This window comes from Notamacropus eugenii, chromosome 4 (assembly GCF_028372415.1).
Source record: "Notamacropus eugenii isolate mMacEug1 chromosome 4, mMacEug1.pri_v2, whole genome shotgun sequence".
Taxonomy (NCBI): domain Eukaryota; kingdom Metazoa; phylum Chordata; class Mammalia; order Diprotodontia; family Macropodidae; genus Notamacropus; species Notamacropus eugenii.
The window spans coordinates 15,847,318-15,871,793 of NC_092875.1; the positions used below are offsets into that span (position 1 = coordinate 15,847,318).

Below are 24,476 nucleotides of genomic sequence, written 5' to 3' on the forward strand. Positions count from 1 at the left end.
CAAACGTGTTCTATCTAGCCCTTGTTGGGTGCTCTCCGTCCCTGACCAAGGGCCCAGAAACCCAAGACTTGTGCTCAGATACTAGTATGCTAACCGAACTTTCATTTTTCTGATCTGCCTTTCTCATCCAAAGTCCCTGCTTTCCACGAGGAGTAGTGAGGAATACACCGGTGTCCTTGTAGGAGTCTGTAATCCTCAGCAAAGCTTTCTAGTTCCTTGTAGCAGTGTGGGTGGTGGACAGCAGGTTTGAGCGATAACCCCACCTACCAGGGGACCTTTCCTGAGAATGCTAGGGAAACAGGACACCTCCCCAGGAAGTCATCAACCAACCAACCTGCTAATCAGTCAGCAAGCCTTAACTAAGTGGGACTGTGCTGTCTATCTGTCCTCTGATCTCTCACCAAGGGGCAGAACATCAAAGTGAATCTTCCCTCCTTGGAGAACAAATGACTGTCTCCCTCCCCAAAGGTTCTATCCTAGCATTGAACATCCTGCAAGGCCTTTGGCTCAGCAGGCCCACCCCCATTAAACTGCCACCCGTTTATCCCCTGCCTCCTCCTTCTGAGTGGTCTCCTCCTGGGCAATCTTTGGGCACCCTCCATGCAAGCTGCCTGGGAGGAGGGGAGAGGGTGGTATCGACTGTTCCATGACTGGGAGCAGGATCGATTGGCCTCCTGTGAATTGAAGTGAAATAAAGACCAATATTTTCCTCTGAGCAAATAAATCCAAGTATTGACCCATAGTCAAGCCCAGGGCTGGTCAATGTGGCCATGCCACTGGCAAGGAGGGAGGCTAAGCCTGCTGGGACCATGCCTAGAGCTAATAGCCTGAGGCCTGCTGGAGATCGTAATGGACATCTCTGATGGTCCAGGATGCTGCAAAGATGGGGGTGAGGGGCTACTTGGGTAATAGCTCAGTAAGACAGGCCCAGGGAGGCAGAAAGGATAGCCATCTCCTTATCTCTGGGGCTACTGAATCCATATAGAAATTCCATCTTTATTGAGATTAAACACCCCCAAACGGACAGGAACAAGGTGATGCTACATACAGGCTAGTAAACCAGCAACCACATCAGGAAACAGACATACAGGAAGAAGGGGGAAATGGGGTGGGTGCAGGCATGGGGATCCTCTCTTGGAATCCCCCCAGCCTTGAGGGCTTGCCCTCTCCCCGGAGGTTTCAGGGCCCAATGCCTCCCCACTATGCCCATTTCCTGCCAGGGTCTTTCTGCCCATATGTCTTCTCTGAGCCCTCTCCTAGGTCTCTTAAGCAGGTCCTTGGAAGAGGGCCAAGATCTCTGTTCCACAGGCCAGGGTGAGGATGTGCCTCTAGCCCTCCGCCCTGGTCCATGCAAGGCCCACGGGTTCAAGAAGGGGAGGGGAAGGGGGCTTGTATTGCTTCACAGATGGTTTTGGTGTTTTCTTTTTATCATAAATAGATATATATAGAGAGAGAGATTATATTTTATGGTTGGCACACAGGATTGCATCACTCAGAGTTACACTGGGGAGGGGCCCCCATGCACTGACATGCGCTGGGCACCACAGCCATGCGTGGTGGGCTGGCCCAGGCCGGGCCCCCCGGGGCCAGGGCCACATGCTCTGACCAGCCGTGGCCCCGGACAGCCCCCAGCACTGTCCTCTTCCTGGGGCCTGGCGGGAGGCCCCAGCCACTGTGAGGTGGGGGTTGGGGGAATGGCCAAGGCAGCCACCCCATGCCCAGCCCCCACCTATCAGCTACTTCATGCCACTCCGGAGGACCTGGTTGGCTGCGATCAACATGACGCTAATGATGAAGGCGATGGCGAAGGCGCAGATGAGGCTCTTGCGGACACACGTCTGGCGGATCTGCTGGTTGGAGCAGGCTGGGGCCCGAGCAGAGTGGTGAGCAGCCACCAGGTATGGGACAAGAGGTGGGGGGGGGGGGGGGGGGGGAAGAAAAATGGAACATCAGGGGAAAAATCAGACATGAGAGGGGTTCTCCTCTGGGGGCAGCATCCTTCTCCCCACCCCCAAGGACTTAGTCTCTGAGTGAGAGTCACTGGGAGACCTTTCAGAGACTACTCTCTGTGATGGGGTGCCCTGGTGGCCATGCTCCCGGCCCACCTCCCTCTCCTGGGAGCTGGGGTGGGGGGGCTTTGAACATCCTTGAGGCCTGCCCATTGTGAGTGGCACTCTCTGGGCAGTCTGCTAGTGCCCATGCCAGCCCCTGGGCCTAGTCATTGGATGGACCTGCCCATGGGCACAGGGACACTCACTCTCCACATCGACGGGACACTCCTCAGGAGTGCCCAGGTGACTCTCCTCTTCTGTCATGATGATGTTCTCAATGTCCTTCATGGAGAGATGTTCACAAAAGGTGTCGTACAGCAGACGCTTCAGCTCATCCACTGTCAGCTTCTGCATATCACACTGTGGGACCAGGTCGTGGGTCAGCCCAGCAAGGTCTCCGGCTAGCTGGCCAAAGCCCTGGGCTTCCCCAGAGGCCAAGGCCTTTGTGGGTGGTGGGAGAAGGTCAGGGTCACCACTTCCCATGGATTTCCCCATGGGGAGGTGGTCCATCACGTCAAGCAATGTCCCCCAAGGACCCTCATCCTTTGCAGGAGTCTTGTATGCATCACATGCCTTTGGAGACCCAGAGTCTGTGGAACTCTGTACAGACCAGGTCCACTTCCCTTGGCTGGGTGAGCACAGGGCTTAAGGCGGTCCCTTATCTGTTTGCCCCCACCCAAAAAATCAATAGGGAGAGGAGAGCCAGAGGACAGTCCTTCACCAACTCCATCCCTTTATTCTGGACCACAAAGGTTAGAGGCAGACATTCCAGTTAAAGAGCTGAGCTATGGGCTTTACTATGTGAACAGCCCTGTTTGACCACTGACACTTCCCTATGGCCATGCACTGAGCCTCTCAGTTACCTCTGACTCCCAACTTCTTAAGCCCAGCTCAGAGCCTGGTCTAGACATCACTGAGTCTCCAGGGCACCTGACCTCTTATGAACGTGTCTCCTTCCCACAGGCCTAACGGGCAGGAGAGAGTGGGGAGCTCTTACCTTCCAGAAGACTGTGTCGAAGTCAGTCCCATGGAACTTTTCAGGAATCCCCGAGGTGGATAGCTTGGGCCCCAGTAATGTCACAAACTCTTCGAAGTCCACTTGGCCGTCACCTAACCACACAGAGAGGGTGTGAGCACCAACTCCAGCTGGGCCCAAAGGGGACATCATGAAGGGGAGGAGGTGTCAAGAGATCTGGGTTCTCTTCTTGCCTGTCAGCCTTGGACAAGTGGCTTCCCTTCTCTAGACCTCAGAATTTCTTCTAGCATCAAATGAGATAATAGGTGTGATTAAAACCTTTGGAAAAGTCAGAAATTTGATTGTGTGACCTTGTATACAGTAGGGGCCCAATGATTGTTGAATGGTTGAATGGATGGATGGATAGATGGATAGATAGAAGGATGGAGGGAGGAAGAGAGGACAGAGGGAGGTCAGGAGTCAGATATACTGACTTTACATACCAGAGACTTCAGCTTGTCCACCAAACGAATCCAGGAGTAGTCTACTTTCCTCCTAAGGCCACTATTAGTCTATCTACTTTGCAAATTTTCAAGTGCTCTATAAGTCAGTCAACAAGCATTTATTAAGTGCATACTGCATGTCAGGCACTATGCTAAACTCTAGGGCTACAAACACAAGCAAAAAGAAAGATAGTTCCTGCTCTCAGGGGGTTTCCATTCTAATGGGGGCAGACATTGACCAAAAGGGAACCTGGGGAAGGAGAGTCAGAAGCAGAGCCAGAAGAGGCATCTCCATTCCTGGAGGCCCTGGGAAGAACTCACCAATGGTAGATGCACCCAAAGTCACTGAAAGGTCTATGACTATTGTCATAGTCGAGCATCAGACACTGTGCTCCGGGTGCCTGGACTGCTCTCCCTCCTCATCCCAGCCTCTTAAGATTCCCTAGTTCCCTTCAAAGCTCAGCTCAAGCTGCTTGCTCCTGGGTGTCTTCTTTGATTCTCACCTTCCCACCTAGTGTCTCCCTTCTACCAAATATATATACTTTTAATATTACTTATTGCATACACATTGATTTCTTTTTTTACTTTTGATACTTATTAGTGTGTACACGTCGTATACACAAATATGACAAAATACAATGTAAATTCTTTGAAGGGCAAGGATGATTGCCTTTTTGTAGTATCCCAGTCACCTCAAACATAATGCTTAGCACATGTTGTTTCAGTCATGCCTGACTCTTGGTGACCTCATTTGGTATTTCCTTGGCAAAGATACTGGAGTGATTTGCCATTTCCTTCTCTAGCTCTTTTTTGCAAATGAGGAAACTGACCAAGCAGCTAACTGAAGTGACTTGTCCAGGGTCACATAGCTAGTAAGTGTCTGAGGCTGGATTTGAACTCAGGTCTTCCTGACTCTAGATGCTCCACTCACTGTGCCGCCTACTTGCACATAGTAGGTGCTTCATAAATACTTGTTGATTGGTTGATTACTGTATTCCCCATCTTAAAGAGCAAAACCAGCGTCTGTTCTGAATTTCCACTGAGGTGGCAACTGGCTCTCCCATTTAACGTGAGACCTTGGATCTCAGTTTCCTAATGGCATGGGATCAGACTACCTCTAAGGCCATCTCTAAGGCCAGCTTTGAGTGCCATGATCCTTTCCCACCCCTGACACAGCTGACTGATGGTGACTCATTTGACCACCAAGGGAGAGGGAGAAGAAATAGTCAGAACTGACCCCAGTTATGGGCCTGTGGCTCAGCTGCAGCACGGGGGACATTAGTTAGACATCAGAAGCACTTCCCAACAGCTAGAAGCTGCAAGACCGGGCATCATGTGGCCAAAGAGGCTGGGGTAGGGGAGGGGGTGGCCAGGGCACAGGCTTCCTGGGAGGTGTCACCATTGTCAACACAAAGGTTTCTGAGGGGGTGGGTGTTGGGGAACCCTTGGAGTCCTATTGTGGGGGAGGTGGGAAGACGGGGCCTGAACTGGACAAAAGTCAACCTCTGGGATCATCTGTGGTTAGCCCCAACTGCAGTTTGGGGACAGTTGGGGCTCTAAGGACTAAATGAGCCAGGAAGGAGGAGCTGGGAGTGAGGGAGAGAAGGGCCCAGATGATTTAGACAAGTGAGGATGGAATGGGAGAGCTGGGGTGATGGGAACTTCCTAAGGGCAAGTCTTTGACCCCTCTGGCCTTGGGCTCAGTGGGAGGAAACTAGTAAATAATGCCTGTGGGATGACTAAATGAGAGACCAGAGATTTAGAGCTGGAGGGACCATGGAGACCTTGGAATCCAGCTCTCATTTTACAGAGGAGAAAACTGAGGTCCAGGGAGAGGAAGGAATTGGCCAATGATCACACAGCCAGCAAGTGTCTGGCAGGATTCAAACCCAGGTCCTCTGACTCTCAATCTAGTACTTTGCTCAGAACACCCCTCAGCAGCTCAGATGAGGAAACTAAGCCTGTGAGAAAGCAGGGAGATGGACCCCAGGACTTGCAGGGACTTCTCCTGCCCCACCATCCTTCCGCTTCATTCTTGATCTAATAAGTCTAGTCCTCAGCTGCCCAGTCTGTCAGTCTGGCTTGTCATTCTTTCTGCCTTTTTCATCCCTCCCTCCTTCACTCCCTCCCTCCCTCCCTCCCTCCCTCCCTTCCTTCCTTCCTTCCTTCCTTCCTTCCTTCCTTCCTTCCTTCCTTCCTTCCTTCCTTCCTTCCTTCCTTCCTTCCTTCCTTCTCTTTCATCTAGATTCAGCTGTCCTGGGTCCATTCACCTGCCCAGTGCCTCCCACATGGTCCTTTAGTGTCCCAAATCCATCCTCCCGCTCCTGACACCTCTCCCCCCTACCCCAGTTCCTGCCCGAGGATGGACAGGGAGGTGATCATCTCTGATCATCTCATTACCAGGGCTGCCTGGGGCACTGTGTAACCTTCCATGTGCCAGGGGGCTCCTCAGCAAACAGCAGGGAGGCTGAGTTAATGATAAGGCATATTAATGAGCCCTGGTGGGGCCAGGCCAGACGCCCTCCCACTTAATTACCATATGCTGCCTTCCTCAGCTGGCCGGTGTGTGGGAACTGCTCTGGGCAGCCTCAGGGACAGGGCAGAGAGGGGGATGGAGGCACAGTGGGAGCAATGGAAAATTGACAGATGGGCCAAAGATGAGCTCTGGGTCTGAGTGGAGTCGTGGGGCATGTCAGGTCGTCTGGGGTCTCCACTGACTGCCCACTTCCCAAGAGACATGACACCAGCCAGAACCACCTGTGTAGAATAATAGCCTGTTTCCTCATCAGTAAAATGGAGATAAAAGCGTTCTCGTATGAAGATCAAACAAGATAAAATCCATAAAACACTCTGTGAGCCATAAACAAATATACAAATGTGTTACTATAATTAACCTCCCTGTGCCTCAGTTTCCTCATCTGCAAAATGGGGATAACTCCACTTGCATACCTTCCTTCATGGGGCCACTTGAAAGGAACAAAGGGGACAAGGCATATGCTGAGCTTTGTCAGGGATAACAGACCATATCAGAGCCCTCTGGCATTCTTTAATCTCTCTGTGACTCAGTTTCCTCATGTGAGTTTTCATTACAATAGAACTAATGACCAAGGAGTTAGGAGACCTGTTATACTCCCTGACTTACTTGCTGTTTGACCCTAGGCACACCCCTTCCCCTCCCCGGGCCTCAGTTTTCTCATGTATAAAACAGGGATAGTCATACTCACTCACACACACGTATACAAGCCTTAGGTCACAGGATAATTGTCAGAAAACGGCTTTGCAAACCTTCTGGGTCTCTAGAAATGGGAGCTGTTGCTATTCCCAGCTCAGTAAAAGTGGACCTTGCTGGCTGGCTCTTCCACCCCCCTTCACATAGAATATAAACTAAGGCCCAGAAACTTGCCCAAGGTCACACAGGTAGTGTAAAACAGAGCTGGGATTTGAACTCAGGTGCTTGGACGCTCTTGGTGACCCTTAGGACATCCCCCTGAGGTGGGGAGGGCAAGGTTTTATCAGAGGAGCAGACCAGGGAGCAGAAGGGATTCACCCTTCCTAGGTCCAGGGATGGTTAAGTGTCTGAGCTAGGATTCAGACCTGGACGTCCTGATGCCACAGCCAGGGCCCTCTGCCATGCCCTGATATCTCTTCTAGGAGCATGAGATTGTAAGACTGATCATGGGAGGGAGCTTTGGGTGTCATCTGTGGCAGCTTTTTCATTTTACAAAGAAGGAAATGACTTACCCAAGGTCACACATTATTTGGGGCACTGGGGTGGGGAGCAGAGGGAAACTCAAAGGTCCACCCTTGTTCATTGAAGACAAGAGGCAGGCCTGGGGAAACTGGGGAAGAGAGGAGAAATATGTGGGGCCACAGTCCCCTCCCCAGCCTAACCCTTCTCGGAGGCCCAGCCTGGCACTGGTCAAGTCACATTCCCTGCCAGAAAGGAGATCTGGAAGAGATGGCATGGGGGCAGGTATGTCCAAGGCAGGGCCCAGGACAACGATGAGGTGAGGATGAAGGGAGGAACACTGGAGGGAGAAGGTGTGTAGCTCTAGAGGGAAGCAGGGATTCTAGGAAGGATGAATGGAAGAGGATGGAGATAGAGGGAAAGGAAGAGAAAGCATGAGAAAGTTAGTGGATAATAATGAGAAAGGTAGGAACTTTAATGAGAAATAGCATGACCGGGCCATGGTCATATGGGCAGTGGGCTCAGAGTAAGGATGGGCTGCAGGGTCCCCTGGTCCCGTGTCTAGTGCTCTTTCCACCAAGGAGCAGACGGCTGATGGGAAGTGGATAGGAAGGCTTGGTTTCTGTCAGGGTGGTGGGGGCAGGCTGGGGGCCAAGGTGCCGGGGAAGGGGTTACCGTCCATGTCCAGCCGCTGAATGATGACCTCCAGTTCCACCTCGTTGGGCATGTAACCCAGGGAGCGCATGGCGGTACCCAGCTCCTGCTTGGAGATGAACCCATTACCATCTCTGTCAAACACTTTGAAGGCCTCACGGATTTCTGTGGGGAGAAGGAGCCTGGCTCACTGAGGCCCAGAGACCCTTTCCTTGTCCCTCCCGGGCCTAGGCCCTGCTCTCAGATCCCTGCCCCACAGCCCCCCACCCTTCATGTTGGGGTCTGTCTCTGAGAGATGTGCACTGACCTCCTGGACCTGCTTGAGCTCTCGCTTTTTCCTCAATGACAAACCCAACCAAGCTTTGAAAAAAACAGACAAGCCCAAACATCCTCAATGCCTGAAGGTCCTGGGATATCAAAGATCAGAGATTTAAAAGCAGAAAGTCATCGAGTCCAATTCTCTTATTTTCTGGAGGAAGCAGCTGAGGCACAGAGAAGGCAAGGACTTGGTAACACACACACAAAGACTTGGTAGGCAAGCATCAGAGTCAAGATTTGAACCCAAGATTTGATCCTGTGGCTCCCCTTCCAGCATTTTTGCCATTACCCCCATGATTCCATCCTCATTGGTGGGGACCCCAACCTCTCCAGTCTAAGTGCTGCTGAACTGTGGCTAGCCCCATGACAAGCCTCTCTGTGCACCACTGGACTGGTCTTCTGGCAACAGAATCTGAGAGCCAGACAGGGCTTTGGTGGCCATTACCATAACAATAGGCATTTATAGAGCAATTTAAGGTTTTTAAATCCCTTCACACATATCATCTCGTTGGATCCTCATAACTGTGAAGTTGGTGCTCACTCCCACTTTACAGATGAAAAACAGGTTGAGAAAATGACATGCCCAAGGTCATCTATCAAGTACCTGGCTGAGGCTGGTCTTCCTGACTCCAGGTCCAGCAGCCTCATCTAGTCCAACTCATGCATGAAGGAATTTCATCTAAAACACATCTCCCAAGGGGTCATCCAGCCTCTACTGGGGAGCCCCCCACCTCTCTGCTTTGGGGCATGGCTCACTGTTAGGGAGTGTTCTTCCTGAAAGTGGGCTTTCATTTGCCTCCGCAGTAATTTCCATTCATTATTCTTGGTTCTGCTGTTGGGGGCCAGCAGGACAAAGTTAATCCCCCCTCCCTGGGGCAGCCTTTCACAGCCTTGAAGACAGGTTAAATATGCCCACTTCTTTCAGTCAATTCTCATATGTTATGAACTTAAGTCTGTCTGCCATCTGGGTCACTCTCCATGTCCATGAACCAAACCAAGCCTAGAACCAAACCCAGGACTCCTGATAAGGGCATGGGGGGAAGAATCCAGTGGGAACATCACTGCCCCAGCCTGGAGGTTCTACCCCTCTGAATGCAGTCAAGATCACATTGGATTTTATGCCAGCAGCATAATTCTGCTGACCCAGAAGGAGCTTGGCATCCACTAAGATCTCCAGACCCTTTTCAGAAGAATTGCCATGGATCTAAGTCTCTCCCAACTTCTATGGTGGAATTGATTTTTTGAAACCAAGTAAAAGACTTTATATTTATACCTATTGAACTTCATCTTACTAGACTCAGCCCAATGATCTAACCTGGCAAGGTCCTTTTGGGTCCCAATTGTCAGTCAGGGTGTTAGCTTTCCCTCCTAATTTAGCATCACCTGCCATGTCTGTCTTTATCCACGTCATTGATTAAATGCCAAACATCAAGGAAGCAAGCACAGATCCCTAGGGTACTCCACGGCAGACCTTCTGTCACATTGACCCTGTAACAACCACACTGGCCATCCAGCCAGGTAAGAGTTCTGGGACTGGAGTCAGGAAGATCCGAGTTCAAATCTAACCTCTAGCAAGTCATCTCACCACTGTCCACCTCAGTTTCCTCAAGTGTAAAATCAAGGTAGTAACAGCACCTGCCTCCCAAGGCTGTTGTAAGAATAAAATGAGATAATATTTGTAAAGTGCTTTGCAAATCTTAAGGTAGGATATAAATGCTAATTACTGTTAGTAATTATCATATTAGTGTCTAATCCACGTCTCTCCATCCTCCCCACAAGAATGAAATAGGAGGCGCCCAGTCAGTTACTAACCAGACTCAAAGTGTCTCTAGTGTGATGGGGTCTCTTAGAACCCGGGATCCGTTGGCAGAGGGCTGGAGAGGCAGGGTCACCCCCCTACTGCCATAAGGCATTGAAGGAAGACACTGACCAAAAAACTCAAACACCTGGAGAGTAGGTTCCAAGTGGAATTTTTGAAATTGTTCAATTGCAACGACTCAGTGTGCTTCCATGGTCTTCTTGCCACTCCCTACACAAGCCCTCTGCTCCAGCCAGACTGACTGCCTCAGTGTCCCCTTAGATGCTGAGTCTTCCCACCTCTGCCCCTTTGTTCCACCCATTCCCCTCCCTCTGTCTTCTCCCTTCCTCTTTCTCTGTTTCCCCTTTCCAAATCCTACTTCTCCTTCGAGGCTCAGCAATTCTGATCTCTCCAGCTTGAAAGACTCTGAATCACAGATTCCAGAATTGGAAGAGGCCTCAAGGACATTGAGGACAACCTAGACCCAAACAGATTCCTCTTCACAGGGGAAAACCTCCTGTGATGGGGAGTCCACTCCCTCCTGAAGCAGCACCTCCCACTGTTGGACAGTTCCCAGAGTGAAGGTTTTCCTTCCATTGAGTCTAAGCACCCTCCCACCATGTATTTCCTCCTCTGGCCACGTCCACTTAGTGTCCATCCTTTGAACACTTTGTTATTGGGGTTGGATGGAATTGTCCAATAGTATTAACCAAAACTGTCAATTTTAAAAACTGGACCTATGATCTTGTGCAACATAAGACTGTCTTGGAGAGCTTCCTGAAGGCACTGAGGGCATTTGACTTGCCCAGGATCATACAGCCAGTGTCGTAGGCGGGACCTGAACCCTGGTCTTTCTGACACTGAGGCCAGCTTTATTTCCACCATGTCATACTGCATGTCCATTATCATGTCTGAATACATTTTTGCAGAGAGACAAAGACTCAGAGACAGACAGAGGCAGAAGGAGAGAGATTAAGAACCATAGAATCAGAAAACCAGAATATTCTTCAGATTAAATCCAAACAGAACAAAAATGACATTGTTTCCAAGCTGATTTTTGTCTCTACCTCTTTTGTTATGTTTCTTTCCGGATTGAGAGCTAAAGGAGTCCTTAGAGATCATTTAATTCATCCCCTTCAATTTATAGATGAGGAAACTGAGACAAACAGGGTAAAGTGACTTGCCCAGGGTTACACAGCTAAGAAGTGTCTGAGGCCAGATCTAAACTCACGAAGATGAGTCTTCCTGACTCCACGCCTGGCACTCTGTGCACGAAGGTGCCACCTAGTTGGCTTTAGATCTTAGAGATTATTCCTCTCATTTTACATAGGAGGAAACTGAGGCACAGAGAGGAGAGGCAAGTTACCCAAGGGTGGGTGCTGGAACCCTCACTATACTGCTATAGTTGAGATAATCAATTCAGACTGTCTCACTTTATAGATGAGGAAACTGGGCCCCAGAGAAGACATATGAAATACTAAGCCAGAGTCATACAAGGAGTTAGCTGCAGAGCAAGCACTCAAAGCCAGGTCATGAGGAAAAGGAGACATGGTATAGGGGCAAGAGCCCTGGATTGAGGGGAGGAGTCAGAGGACCCTAGAGTCTTGCTTTGCTTCGTCCTATGTGAGTGACTTTGGACAAGCTTCGTGGCCTCAGTTTCCTCATCTGTAAAATTAGAGTTTCTATTGAATGACCTTCAGGGTCCCTTCCAGCTGCCCCCACAATAATCTGATTTCAGCCCAGAGCTCCCTCCACACAAGCAAATGAGTCAAACCTTCCAGTCATGTGACAGGATCTAGCATTTGTCTGATTCACTTCTCTGGGAACATACTGTTTTCCCAGAATTTCAGCTCCTCGAGAGTAGGGAATGTCTGGCTTTTGGCTTTGAAATCCTAACTCCCAGGAGGGTGCCTGGCACACAGTAGGCACTTAATAAATTCTGGTTGACCCCAGAAAGCATCCAGTTTATACTCCCCATTACGCAGATGGGTAAACTGAGATCCAGGAGGAAGAGTGGACCTCCACAACATTCTGGCTATGCTTTTCTTAATGGCACATAGCATCTGACTCTGAGTTACATGGATTTACTCAGTTATCAAACTGGTCTTCCTAGAGCCCACAATATTTCCTGCATTCCCCTACACAATAAACTCCAGTAGCTCTTTATTACCTCCAAGATTAAGTATAAAATTCAGAGACACTGGCCTCCTTGCCGTTTCTCACACAAAACATTCCATCTCCCAACTCCAGGCATTTGCCCTGGCTATGCCCCTTACCAGGACTACTCTCCCTCCTCATCCCACCTCCTGGCTTCCTTCCAATCTCAGCTTAAATCCCACCTGCTGTAAGATGCCTTTCATGGTCTTTCTCCACTGTTAGTGGCATCTCTCTGAAATTACCTTCTTTCTGCTCCTATACAGAACTCATTTATACCTAGGTGTTTGCATCTTGTCTTTCCATTAGACTATGAAGTTCTAGAGGACAAGGACTATCTTTTGCCTTTCTTTGTATCCCCAGTGCACAGTGCCTGGCACATAGTAGGTGTTTTTTTTTTTAAAAAATGCTAGTTGACTGACCAAGTGCATTCCTTACCTCCCTGAGATGGGTTCAAGAGGCCAGTAAGGGTTCTAAAGATTCTGTGAAATCATGGGACCAGGTCTTATCCATCTCTCCATCCGCCAGAATGAGCTGCCCAGGGCCTTGTCCATAGCAGGGGTCCAATAAATGCTGGCTAAAGGGATGACATCCCACAGTAGGTTGGTCTAGGCAGGTTCCCTACCCCTGATCTAGGGCCATCATCAGGATACAGTGAGACTTTTTTCCTAGGGCACCTCCAGGGGGTACGCTTTCAACCTGAGGTCTCCTTCTTCCCCCAAATCATCCAGCATCCTGACCCAGCGACAACCTACTACCCTTGAGGGTCCTGTCACCAACATACCCATCCCTGCCATAATCTTACCCCCCATCTCCTCTTAGAGGTGGTCAATGGGGCCCTGGAGGCATAGGTCACACTGTCTGGGGAGGTAACAGGCCCTTCCTTCTCCTAGTGTGCTTCTACACAGGGTGGGAACACTATTCATTGCTCACCCTCCCTTCTCCTCAAATGAATTTGCCCTGTGTGCTAGAATTTGTATTGAAAGGCCTGAATCAGAGGGAGGCCTGGAACCCAGGCCTCTTACCTCCTTCTGAGACATTCTGTTCACTTCCCATACTGCCTCTGCTTTCTCTCCAGTCCTTCCTATCCTTCCTCCTCTCCTCATTTGCCCCTGGATTTTAAGCTCTTAGTGAATGCCTAATTACTAGTGGGAGAGCTTTCTGCTCTAGAAACACTGAGCATGCTCAGGGGACTGATGTTCCCCATTAGTGAGGGCCCCTTTACCCCCTTTCACATTCTGTCCAGATGCTGAAACCAGGAGCCCACATGGGGCACCCCAGGGTGAGGGAGCAGAGTGTTGGAATGGCTGGAAACACTCTAAAGAGAAAGGGAACAGGCAGAGATGCCCAGGAATCTCCAGCAGATCACACCTGGAGGACCACCCTTGCCCAGCGATGGCAACACTTTTCACTGAGTTAGCAGGTAAGACTAGACATTGCTCCAGTTTCTAGAGCATTTTAAGGTTGACATTGATTTGGGCAGTAGCAGAAAGCACCTAGAGGGGAATGCCTAGAATGGATACCTTGGAAGCTTTGAAAGCATGAAGAAGACAGAGAGAAGAGAAAGATGGAAGATTATAGGAGTTATGAATTAGAGAATGAGGGTCAAGAGTAAGCAGAAATGGGAGATGGGATAATGCAGAGTCAGAGAAATTCTTTTTAGGAAGGGGTGTAAAAGAATGAAAATGTAAAACTAAGAAACAATACTAGCTGAAGATGAGGAGAAGAGCTAAGGGTGAAGGGAAGAGAGCTGGGGGAACAGGGCCACCTTAAACAAAGACTAAGTCAAGAAACTGAGGGAGCATGAGACCATGTGCACCGCAGAAGAGGGACCTTGAACCTGAAAAGCTTCTGCACTGACAACATTAATGCACTGAGCATGAGAAGGAAAGTGGTGGAATGGGAAAAAAAATTCATTGTATCATATTTTTCTGATAAGGGCTTAGTATGCAAGATATATAAACAATGTGCACGTACATATGTACATATATAAGTATGTACACACACACACATATATACATATATAAATAAACAAATAGAGGGATGGGCAAAGGATATGAATGAATACTCCTCAGGAGAATTGCAAAGTATTCACAACCACATGAAAAATGCTCCAAACTATGCCCAAAGGAGTAACATGCCCTTTGACCAGCAATATCACTACTAGATCTGTAAGCCCAACGAGATCATAAAAATAAGGAAAGGATCTACATGTACAAAATGTGGTAGCAAAGAATTGGAAGTTAAGGGAATGCCCCTCAGTTGGGAAATGACTGAACAAGGTGTGGCCTGTGAATGCAATGGAATACTATTGTGCTATAAGAAATGATGAGCAGGTGGACTTCAGAAAAACCTGGGAAGACTTATATGAACTGATGCTGAGTGAAGTGAGCAGAACCAGGAGAACACTGTACACAGTAACAGCCACAGTGTGTGAGGATTAACTATGACAGACTTAGCACTTCTCGGCGATGTAAGGATCTAAGACAACTCCAAAGGACTCATGATGGAAAATGCATCCACATCCAGAGAAAGAACCATGGAGTCTGAGTGCAGATCAAAGCAGACTATGTGCTCTCTTTGCTTTCTGTTGTTTCTTTGTTTCCCCTTTCTCATGGTTCCTCCCCTTGGTTCTAATTCTTCTTTACAACATGACTAATGAGAAAATATGTAATATGAATGTATATCTAGAGCCCATATCAGACTGCACACCCTCGGGGTGGGGGAGGAGAAAATCTGGAATTCAAAATCTTGTGGAAGTGAATATTGAAAACTAAAAATAAATTAACTTTTTTTTTTTATAAGGGCATAGGCATAGATGAGGTCTTTCATCTCCCTTTCTCTTCCCTTTCCTGCTTTCCCTCTTTTCCATCCCTTTCTTCCTATCTCCTCTTCTGGTCTCCTTCTCCCTCTTACTTCCTTTTCCTCCTTTTTTATCTCTCTCCTCTTTTTAAATAGTTGCTAAAATCCATTGTAGACAGAGCCTTGTGCAGGTTCTAAGGAACAAAGATCTTCACACATACAGGGCTGGGCTGGGCACTAAATCCAGTTCCTCTTCCAGATTCATTAGTACCGAAGTGCCCAGCAATTTTTATATCTGTAAAGTGACAGTTTACAAGAAAAATGAAAATCAGTACACCATGGAGGCTTCACTTCACACCTGGCAAATTGGCAAAGACCCAAAATAGTAATGTTGGAGGGATTGTGGAAGGATAGACTGATACATTGGTGGTGGAACTGTGTAATGGTACAAACAGTTTGGAAAGCAAATTGGAATCATTCAAATAAAGGGACTAAAATGTCCACGTCTTTTGAACCAGAAACTTCTTTACTGAGCTTATAGTCCAAGGAAGTCAAAAAGTCCCCATATGCTCCAAAATATTTATAGCTGTACTTTTTGTGAAAACTAAGAATTGGAAACAAAGCAAATGATCACAGGCTGGGGAATGGCTAAACAAGTTGTAGTATGTGAATGTAAGGGAATACTACTGAGCTGTAAGAAATGAGATGTGTGATAAACACGCAGAAGCCTGGAATGAGCTACATGAACTGAGGCAGAAGGATGTCCGCAGAGCAAGGAAACAACCCTCACAGTGACTGCAACTATGTATGTAGAAAGAACAGTAACTCACGAAAAATCAGCAGCGAATGTAACAACTTTAGAAAGAGTGAATGGGACTTGAATGAAGACAGATGAGAAAACACCCCCAGCCTACCCCTCTGGGGAGGCGGGAGGTCCACAGGAGTGACACATGACACGGTTTTTTTCAATGTATTGATCAGTTGCACTTTTTCCTCTCTAAGAAATTCTATTTGTCTTATGGGATGGCTCTCCAGGAGGGAGAGAGGAAGGGATATATGGGATACCACAGTGACTTAAGAAACAAAAAATAGCAATAAAAACTTGTATTTAAAAAGCACATTTACTTATGAAACACTATGAGCCAAGCGCTGTGCTACTGTGTTTATGAAGTCTTTTTCCTCTCACAAGAACTCTGGGAAGGAGAAAGGGGAAGGATCATTCTTCCCATTTCACTGATAAGGAAACTGAGCCTTTTGGATGGGAAATGATTTGCATAAGGTCATATGGTGAGGAAGAATCTGAGGGAGGATTTGAAGTCAGTCTTAGGACTCTGAACTTGGTCTCCTTTCCCTTGTGCTTCCTTGTGCCTGGCCCTGCCAGGTAAAGTGAAAGAGATGAAGAGGCACTCGATGATATAGCTGGTCTGTTCAATCAGTCTAGCTGGGGATCCAGGGCTCACATGGGCTAATGACTTGGCATATAGCAGGAGAGACAGAGACAGAGACAGAGACACAGAGAGAGACAGATAAACAGGGACAGAGAGAAAAAGACAGAGACAGAAAAACAGAGACAGAAACAGACAGACAGAGATAGAGACAGAGACACAGACAGAGACAGATAGAGAGAGACACAGAGAGAGACAGACAGAGAGAGACAGACAGAGAGAGACAGAGTATAGTATGTGGGCTCAAATGTTGGGTATGGACCTCAGGCTCAGAGAGACCTCTGGAGCAGGCTGGTGAGGGAAGGCTTCATGTAGCAGGGAGCATTCAAGCTGGGAGGATTAGGGTCAAGTAGAGAAGAGGGAAGAGAAGTTCATTGGAGGAAAGAGAAGGAACCTAGGTCTGAGGTGTGAATGAGCATGGCCTACATGCTTGTAAGGGGAGAGGGTGAAGGAATGACTGAGGACAAAGATGATCAGGCTGGGCTGGCTGGTTGGTGAAGAGAAAAGCCTGCAAAGAGCAGAAAGTTCAGAGAAATCTTGAGTCTTTGAGCTGGAAGAGATTTCGAGGGTAAGCCCGGCCCCACCCAGGATGGATCATGCCAGACTAATCTGATATCCTGCTTTGACAGGGTTGCTGGGCCGGTCCATCATGAGACAACCCTGCCCCCTCTCCCAAAGTTCCCAAGCCCACTCACCACAACCCCAGGAGGGGAGAGATGAGGCATTACTTGGGGTCCATTTTGCAGTTGAGATCACTGAGACTCAGAGAAGGGAAATTACTTGGCCCAGACTCACTGAGCACATCATTAGCAAAGACCTCAGGTTTTCAAACTCCCCAGCGAGGGTTCTGTTTGGTCCAAGATGCTGCCTCTCTGATGCTGAACAGGAGACATGGCTGCCCCCAAAGAAGGGGCACAGACAGTGTTCCTGTAGTCTTGTCCCCCAGCCAGTCTCCTCCTCCTCTTCTCTCTCTCCTACCCCATAATCCAACAGGATGTAATCTCTTTAAGTGGCTCTCTTTGGGGGAAGGTGGGCAGCTAGCCCTGGAGAGATGGTCCCCCAGCCTGACAGTTGTCCATAGATCATCTTTCTGAGCCAGCTCTGGAGCTCTCAAGGACTGAGAATCCTTCCAAGAGAATGGCTCTGGCACAGGGCACATTAAGGGCCCTCCTCCCCCCTTCTCCCTTAGAGATCCAGAGATTGGCTGAGTCCCTTTTTCTACAGAGGAAACTGAGGCCCCCAGAAAGGAAGGGGATTCCTCAAAGACCCCTAGGGGGCAATCTGCAGAATGAGGAGAGGAACCCAGGTCCCCAACTCCATGCCCTTCCCTCTTCCCCAGGGTTTCTTGGGTGAATGTTCTTTGCCCCTCTACCCCCCCACCTTGTGTCTGCTCGAAGGTCTCTGGCCAGCCCTGGCCATCACTCCCCAGGATTACCATTGCCATCACTATAAATTTCAACAATAAGAATCACCCATGAGCATTCTGGGAAGAGGTTTTTCTTCCCAGGATTACACAGCAAAGCCTTTCTGGTAACCTCTGTGGTGTTGGGGCCAGTAACCCAGGGCCCCCATACTTCACAATATCATACCACCCCAAGCCCTTGCGGTCAACACCCAGCCCCAGGTCAATTCCTAACTCGAGACTGGCTGCTCCCAGGGCAAAGATTTGGCCCTCAGGTCTCTAAAGGCTCCCCAAGGAAGGCAGGGAGACAGGATTCCCAAGCGCTTGGCTTCACCCACCCCCACCCTCATGAGGCGCCTCAGACACAGCTCACTAGAGGGTGCCAGAGTGCTTGAGACCAGAAGTCAGGAACTCTGGGGCTCCTAGCTCCCCTCCCTGAGACTCAGGGTCCTCATGCCTAGGGCCAGGAAAATCACATGATCCTGGCCTTAAATTTAAAACTGGACTGGAGTGGGAGCTGATGGGACTGTCACTGAGGCCTGGTCCAAGGCTCCTGGGAACACCTCGCCCGACAAAACTGCTCTCCAGACACCAGGCACTTGACCACTGGACTCATTAGTGTTATCATCTCCTTAGACTCAAATATGGGGAACCTTGCAGGCCTCCAGGCCATGTGTGGCCTTCTAGGTCCTTGAGTGAGACTCTTTGACTGAGTCCAAGCTTGACCGAACAAATCCTTTTATTCAAGGGATTTGTTCCATGAAGTTTGGATTCAGTCGAAGGGCCACCCTTAAGGCCCTAGAGGGCCACATGTGGCCTCCAGGCTGTAGGTTCCCCACCCCTGGAACACAAGGCCTGGGAGAGAGTAGGTGCTAAACTGAAGTGGATTGAATTTGGCACCTAACACCTCAGGTGAATTATAGAGGGAACAAAGCCCTAGCTTTAGAAGGAGCCCAGAGACCAGACCTTCTCTCGCTGTCCGTAGAAAGAAACGGAGGCCCAGAGCATAGAAGGCACTGGCTCAAGGTCACCTAGGCAGGAAGATTGGAACCCAGATCCTGTGACTTCCCCCACCCTAGGCTGCCTGTCCCTCTTTCCTCTGGAATAGGAAGGCTCAGTTTGGCTCTGAGTCCTACTTCCCTCTAACCATTTACAAGGACTCCCTCTTCCCTTCCCCAGAGGCCCAGACTGACTAGTGATTGGTTCCTAGGGCTAGAGCTGGAAGTCCCAGCCTCCTCACTGGGCAGATGAGGAAACTGAGGTGTGCAGGGAAGGGATTTGAACCCAAAACCTAGCTTTGGGAGGAGTATCAGCCCAAAGCTGGTGGGGATCATGGGAAGTGGAATGATTCCAGTCCCGGTTGGCCCTTTGTGTACCTAATGTTCTAAATCAGCCTTCACTATCTTCCTCTGTCAAATGGGTACAAGAGGTATAGGAGGGAGAATTGATCCTAACTCCAGGCCATTTTTTCTGACCCATGTCAATAAGCTCTTGAGGGGAGCTAAGTGGCACAGTGGGTAGAGCGCTGGACTGGAAGGCAGCAAGACCTGAGTTCAAAGTCTACTTCCTCCCTGTATAAATCTTGGACAAGTCATTGCGCCTCTCTCTGCCTTGGTTTCCTCAACTGTAAAATGAGGATTATAATACCATCTAACTCACAGAGTTGTTGTGAGAGTTAAATGAGATAATACAGGTAAAATTCTTTGCAAAAACTGTAAAACAGCAACAGACCAACTGAAGAAGTCCAGACTCTTGGGTCTTGCTTTCTGCTTTGTTGCCACCTAGCTGTGTGACCCTGGGAAAGTCACTTAATGTCACTGTGTCTCAGTTTCTCCACCTACAAAGGATTATGAGTTCATGGATTTAGAGCTGGTGGAGGCCTTGGAAGTCATCTAGTCCAAACCCTTCATTTTACAAAGGAGGAAACTGAGGCCCGGCATGATGACTTGACAGACCTGGGGTCACAATAATAGGCAGAGACAGTAGTACTTGAACTCAGATTCTCTGATCACAAACCCAGGGCTCTTCCCACTCCATGATAATTCCTTTCCTCCTCCCTCTCTAGCACTGGCAATGGGTGAGGGAGGGTGGGTGGAGTTGGGCTCCTTCTTAAGACCTAAACAGACCCAACCCAGGCTCTGAATCCCCAGAAGGGATTCCATTTAGTCCTTTCAGTCTAGACTGGATCCTGACCTTCCCCTGAGGCTGATTTTTACCCTTTTCTCTTTGCTTTGTGGACTCTGACAACTCGCCTGGAAGACGAATGTCCACTTTCACATCACTGACAGCCTCATCAACCCAGTCCTGATAAAGGAGATCCATTTCCTTCCAGGATGGGGAAAAATATATATCTGGGGAGATATATACATATATATATGTGTATCTGTGTGTGTGTGTGGTTCAGGGACTACTTACTAGCTTGAGTAGAAAAGCTCAGGAACAAGGGTTTAAGTGCTAGATTTGGACTTGACTTTGCCTCAGTTTCTTCTCTGTAAAATGGGGAGGGGAGGGTTGGATCCAAAGGTCTCTAAGGTTTTTTCTAGCCTATGACCTATGAGGGCCTAGTGATTGGTTCCTAGGGCTAGGTAGTAGAAAATCTGGATCTAGAATCAGAGGCCTGAGCTGGAATCCTAGACCTGCCGCTTGCTAACTGCTTGACTTGGGGGTTACTTCATCTTCCTGCAAACTCAGTTCTTTGTGGTTGTTCAATCACTTTTTCAGTCATGTCTGACTCTCCTGGATCCTGTTTGGGGATTTCTTGGCAAAGATACTGAAAAAGATTCCTTCTCCAGATCATTTTACAGATAAGGAAACTGAGGCAAACAGGGTGAAGTGACTTGTCTGAGATCTGTGTAAGGCCAGATATGAATCCACAAAGATGAAGCTTCCAACCCCTGGCCCAGGGCCCTACCCACTGCACTACCTGATAGCCCCAGTGTGCCTATCTGGACAGTAAGAGGGTGAGGGAGATGGTCTCTGAGGTCCCTTTGAGCTACAAAATCCCATGCTCCTGAGTCATCTCAGCTGCTGGTGCTTCTTGTCTGGTATCTCATGGAGAATCCAGGAGGGAGGGAAATCAGAGTCTGTGAAAGGCCTTGAGAGGGAAGAGGATCCAGGCTGGTGCTCAATGAGAGTTAGGAAGGAGAAGGCTGACTTGAGAACCCTCTCAGGGCTGGACTGGATCCTGGTTTAAAAATAATGGGATCGTAGCTGAAAAGGCCCTCAGAGGATACCCACTCCAGTTTACCTCCCTGAGAAGGCTTGTGAAAGGTCCCAGAGATGCTTTACTGGGCTGCCTCTAGCGTGGGAGGGCTCCTCCTACTACCTTGTGATTCTCCCAGCTACTGGGCAAGTCAAGGTAAACAGTTCACCTAGAGTGTGAATGGCATGCCCAAGGTCACACAGCAAAATCCAGGCCGCCCCCTCAGCCCTTGGTGCAGGCTCCTGGTGTAGTTTGGGTTCTGGATCTGAGTCCTCTCTCTCCCGGCCTCTTGGAAGCAGGGAGCAGATAATCAAGTGAGGCTATGATGGATGAGGCCTGGCTGTCTCCTCTCCCTGTCCTTTGGTGCTAAGATGGATCTGCTGTCAGCCTGTTATGTGTGGGAAGGGGAGGATCAGATTATTTAGTGTTGGCAGAGACCCCCTCATTTCACAGATCACTGTCATAGACTCAGATTAAAGCTTGGAGGGACCTTGGAGGGCAGAGTGTCCAAGGTGCTCATTTTATAGAGCTTAGATAGACTGGCTCAGGAACCAGGGATTGAGTGCTAGACTTTGGGGTTAGGAAGACCCAGGTTCTGGTTCTAACTCTGATACTTATTATCTATGTAACCTTGATCATTGACTTAACTCTGTTTCAATAGGTCTCAGTTTCCTTCTCTGTAAAATGGGGGTGTCTGGAAACAGAGGAGGAAACTAAAGCCCAAGGAGGAAAAGTGATTTGTCTAAGGTCACTTCAGCAGAGGGAGGATTTGAACCTGTTGGGATTGGAAGCTCACTTCCGTGTGGACGGTCTCGGGCGGGTAAAAGTGGGACTTCTAAATCTTAGAGTCTTACGAGGCCCTCCATGAACAGCGGGGGTTCGAGAAGGTCAGACTGAGCTAGCTCGGCTAGCTCGGGTATTTCCGCCTCTCCCCGGGAGATACGTGATGGGTGGAGTCTCCCTGCCCTCGAGATTGTCCCAGATTGGAGCACACCTAGTTACCTAACAGCACGGTATTGAGATGCAAACTGTGCGGCTGAAGGTTAAGTAGGATTGAGGAAGCCTGAAAGCTCTCTCTTAGCACGTGTGGAGCCAAGAGGACAGTAGGCTCCGCTTCTTTTCTTTCTCTCTCCCCTCCCCCTCTCTCCCCGCTTGTACTTCTACTTCCAATCCCTTAAGCTTAGCCTCCTTAGGAAATCTCCCCCTCTTCCTCCTAAGGAAGACCCCCCTGCACTTGTAACTAGACCCTGTAATAAAGCTCAACCCTTGTTCGACTCTGGAACGTCCTTTCTCTCATATGTGCATCCGGTTTTGGCCAACCGAAGACCTCGGGAGGTGAGGTAAGAAAGACTCAGGTAGCCCACACAGGCCTCTAGGCCTGGCAGTTGGCGCCCCAACAGGGATTGGGAGTGTAGATAATCCTGGGTGCTTTTGGGGTACACTCAGAAGGGGCTGTGAAAGAAGCGAGTCCCGAATCCTAGATTCGGAAGGAGAGAAAGTGGAGAGAAGCTTCCCAAACCCCTGGGAAAAGGGCGGAGATGGGGAATCTATTGCCAGTAATAAAGCCAGAGGAACAGGAGGTCTGGGCTGAGAAACTTCACAGGGAATGCAGGAAGGCGGGGGTCACAATAAATCTCCCCCTCTTCCTCCTAAGGAAGACCCCCCTGCACTTGTAACTAGACCCTGAAATAAAGCTCAACCCTTGTTCGACTCTGGAACGTCCTTTCTCTCATATGTGCATCAGGTTTTGGCCAACCGAAGACCTCGGAGGTGAGGTAAGAAAGACTCGGGTAGCCCAATACAGGCCTCTAGGCCTGGCATGAACCCAGGTTCTTTGACCCTAGACATTGTACTACAGAATATTTCCCCACTGGGTCCTCCAGCCTTAGAAAGCCAAGGCCAAAGAAGGAAAGTGATTTGCCGGGGCCCCTGATTTCTTTCTTTCTTTTTGTGGAGACAATTGGGGTTAAGTGACTTGCCCAGCTAGTAAGTATCTGAGGCTGGATTTGAACCCACAAGTCTTCCTGACTGCAGGCGGAGCACTGTGTACTATGGAGGGAGAAGACTAGTTCAAATCCTGGTTTTGCCTTCACATCCTGTGTGACCTTAGGCAAATTGTTTCCCCTTTCTGAGCTCAGTTTCTTCATCTACAAAACAAGGTCTTGGACTAGATGCTCTTTAAAGGACTGTCCGTGTCTAAATCGCATGGTCCTTTCATCTAATATCCATCCCTCTCCCCACTTTCCTTTGAGGTTTGGCTCAACTCCTCTAAGCTCTGTTAACACTCCCCTGGTCACTCGGGTCCTCCAACCATCCCCACCTCCAGGTCCTCCAGTGTTTATGCTCAGGACCACATTCTTGCCCACTTCCCTGATCTCTGTATGCTTCTCTGGAAGCTCCAGGAGTGACCCTTTCCTGGGCCCCTCACTATTTTTCTTCAGGAAAAATAGCTTATTCCCCCAAGAGTTTAATTCCTAAAGCACAGGTCTCTGTGACTCCCTACTGCAATAGGATAAAATACAAAGTGTCTGGCATTTAAAGCCCTTCCCCTCTGCACACTCTACTTTCTAACCAAATGTCTCTATTTTCTCCTATTCATATGCAATATTCTGTTTCCCCTCTCCAGGTCTTTGCACAGGCTGTGCCCTAAGTGTAGAATATCTTCCCTCTTTACATTTCTCACTTAGAGAATCCTTTCCTTCCTTCAAAGCCTAGTTCAGGTGCCATCTCCTCAGGGAAGGAGGTCAGTCCCGGAGCCCTTCGCCTCCCAAGTCCACAAGTATCCCCCATTAGAGGGCTCGCACTTTAAGGACTTGCGTCATCCAGCACAGTGCCTGGCACAGAGCAGAGGCTTAATTGGCGCTTGTAGCATTGAATTGAATGTGGCATCCTGAGGTAGATAGAAAGATCCCTGAGGGCAGGGATTTCTTTCCTTCTATCTGCATCTGCAACTGGAATGCTCTCCCTCATCTCCGGCTTTCCCAGCTCAAGGTTCAGCTAAAGTCCCACCTACTGTAAGAAACCTTTCCGTATTCCCCCTTAATACCAATGCCTTCCTTCAATGGATTATCTCGAACTTACTTGGTTGTCTACATTTTGTGTGCATAGAGTTGTTTGCACGTTATCTCTTCTTGAGGGAGAGGACTTGGGAGCTCCATCAGGGCAGGAACTATGTCTTTGGTCTTTCTTTGTATCTCCAGTACTTAGCAAAAGGCCTGGCACACAGTAGGTGCTTAATAGATGTGTGTTGACTCTGTATCTATAGCACCCAGCACACAGTAAGCACTTAATATGCTGATTGGATCAGATGGGACTTAAATACCGCACCGAAGACAATGGTTTCTAATTTTGTTTCTGTCCCACTCCTCTGTGTTACCCTGGGCAAATCAATCAACCATTCTATACCTCGATGTTCTCACATGCACAGAGGGGCTGGCTTTGTCCCAGTGGTGGGGAGACTGTGTCCTTGTATGGGAGGGTCCAAGCTCAGGGATCAGAACCCTA

General features: G+C 49.0%; 1 protein-coding gene across 1 annotated transcript in view; it reads right to left on the reverse strand.

Annotated features, from left to right (window-relative positions):
• Positions 1-976: 976 nt before the first annotated feature.
• Positions 977-24,476, reverse strand: part of CABP7 (calcium binding protein 7) — a 31,612-nt gene continuing 8,112 nt past the window's right edge. The window contains exons 2-5 of the mRNA XM_072599381.1: positions 7,873-8,016; positions 3,049-3,161; positions 2,258-2,411; positions 977-1,864 (exon numbers count right to left, since the gene is read on the reverse strand). Coding sequence (XP_072455482.1) covers positions 1,737-1,864; positions 2,258-2,411; positions 3,049-3,161; positions 7,873-8,016 — 539 coding nt within the window. The 3' untranslated portion in view covers positions 977-1,736. The remainder of the gene's footprint in view (positions 1,865-2,257; positions 2,412-3,048; positions 3,162-7,872; positions 8,017-24,476) is intronic.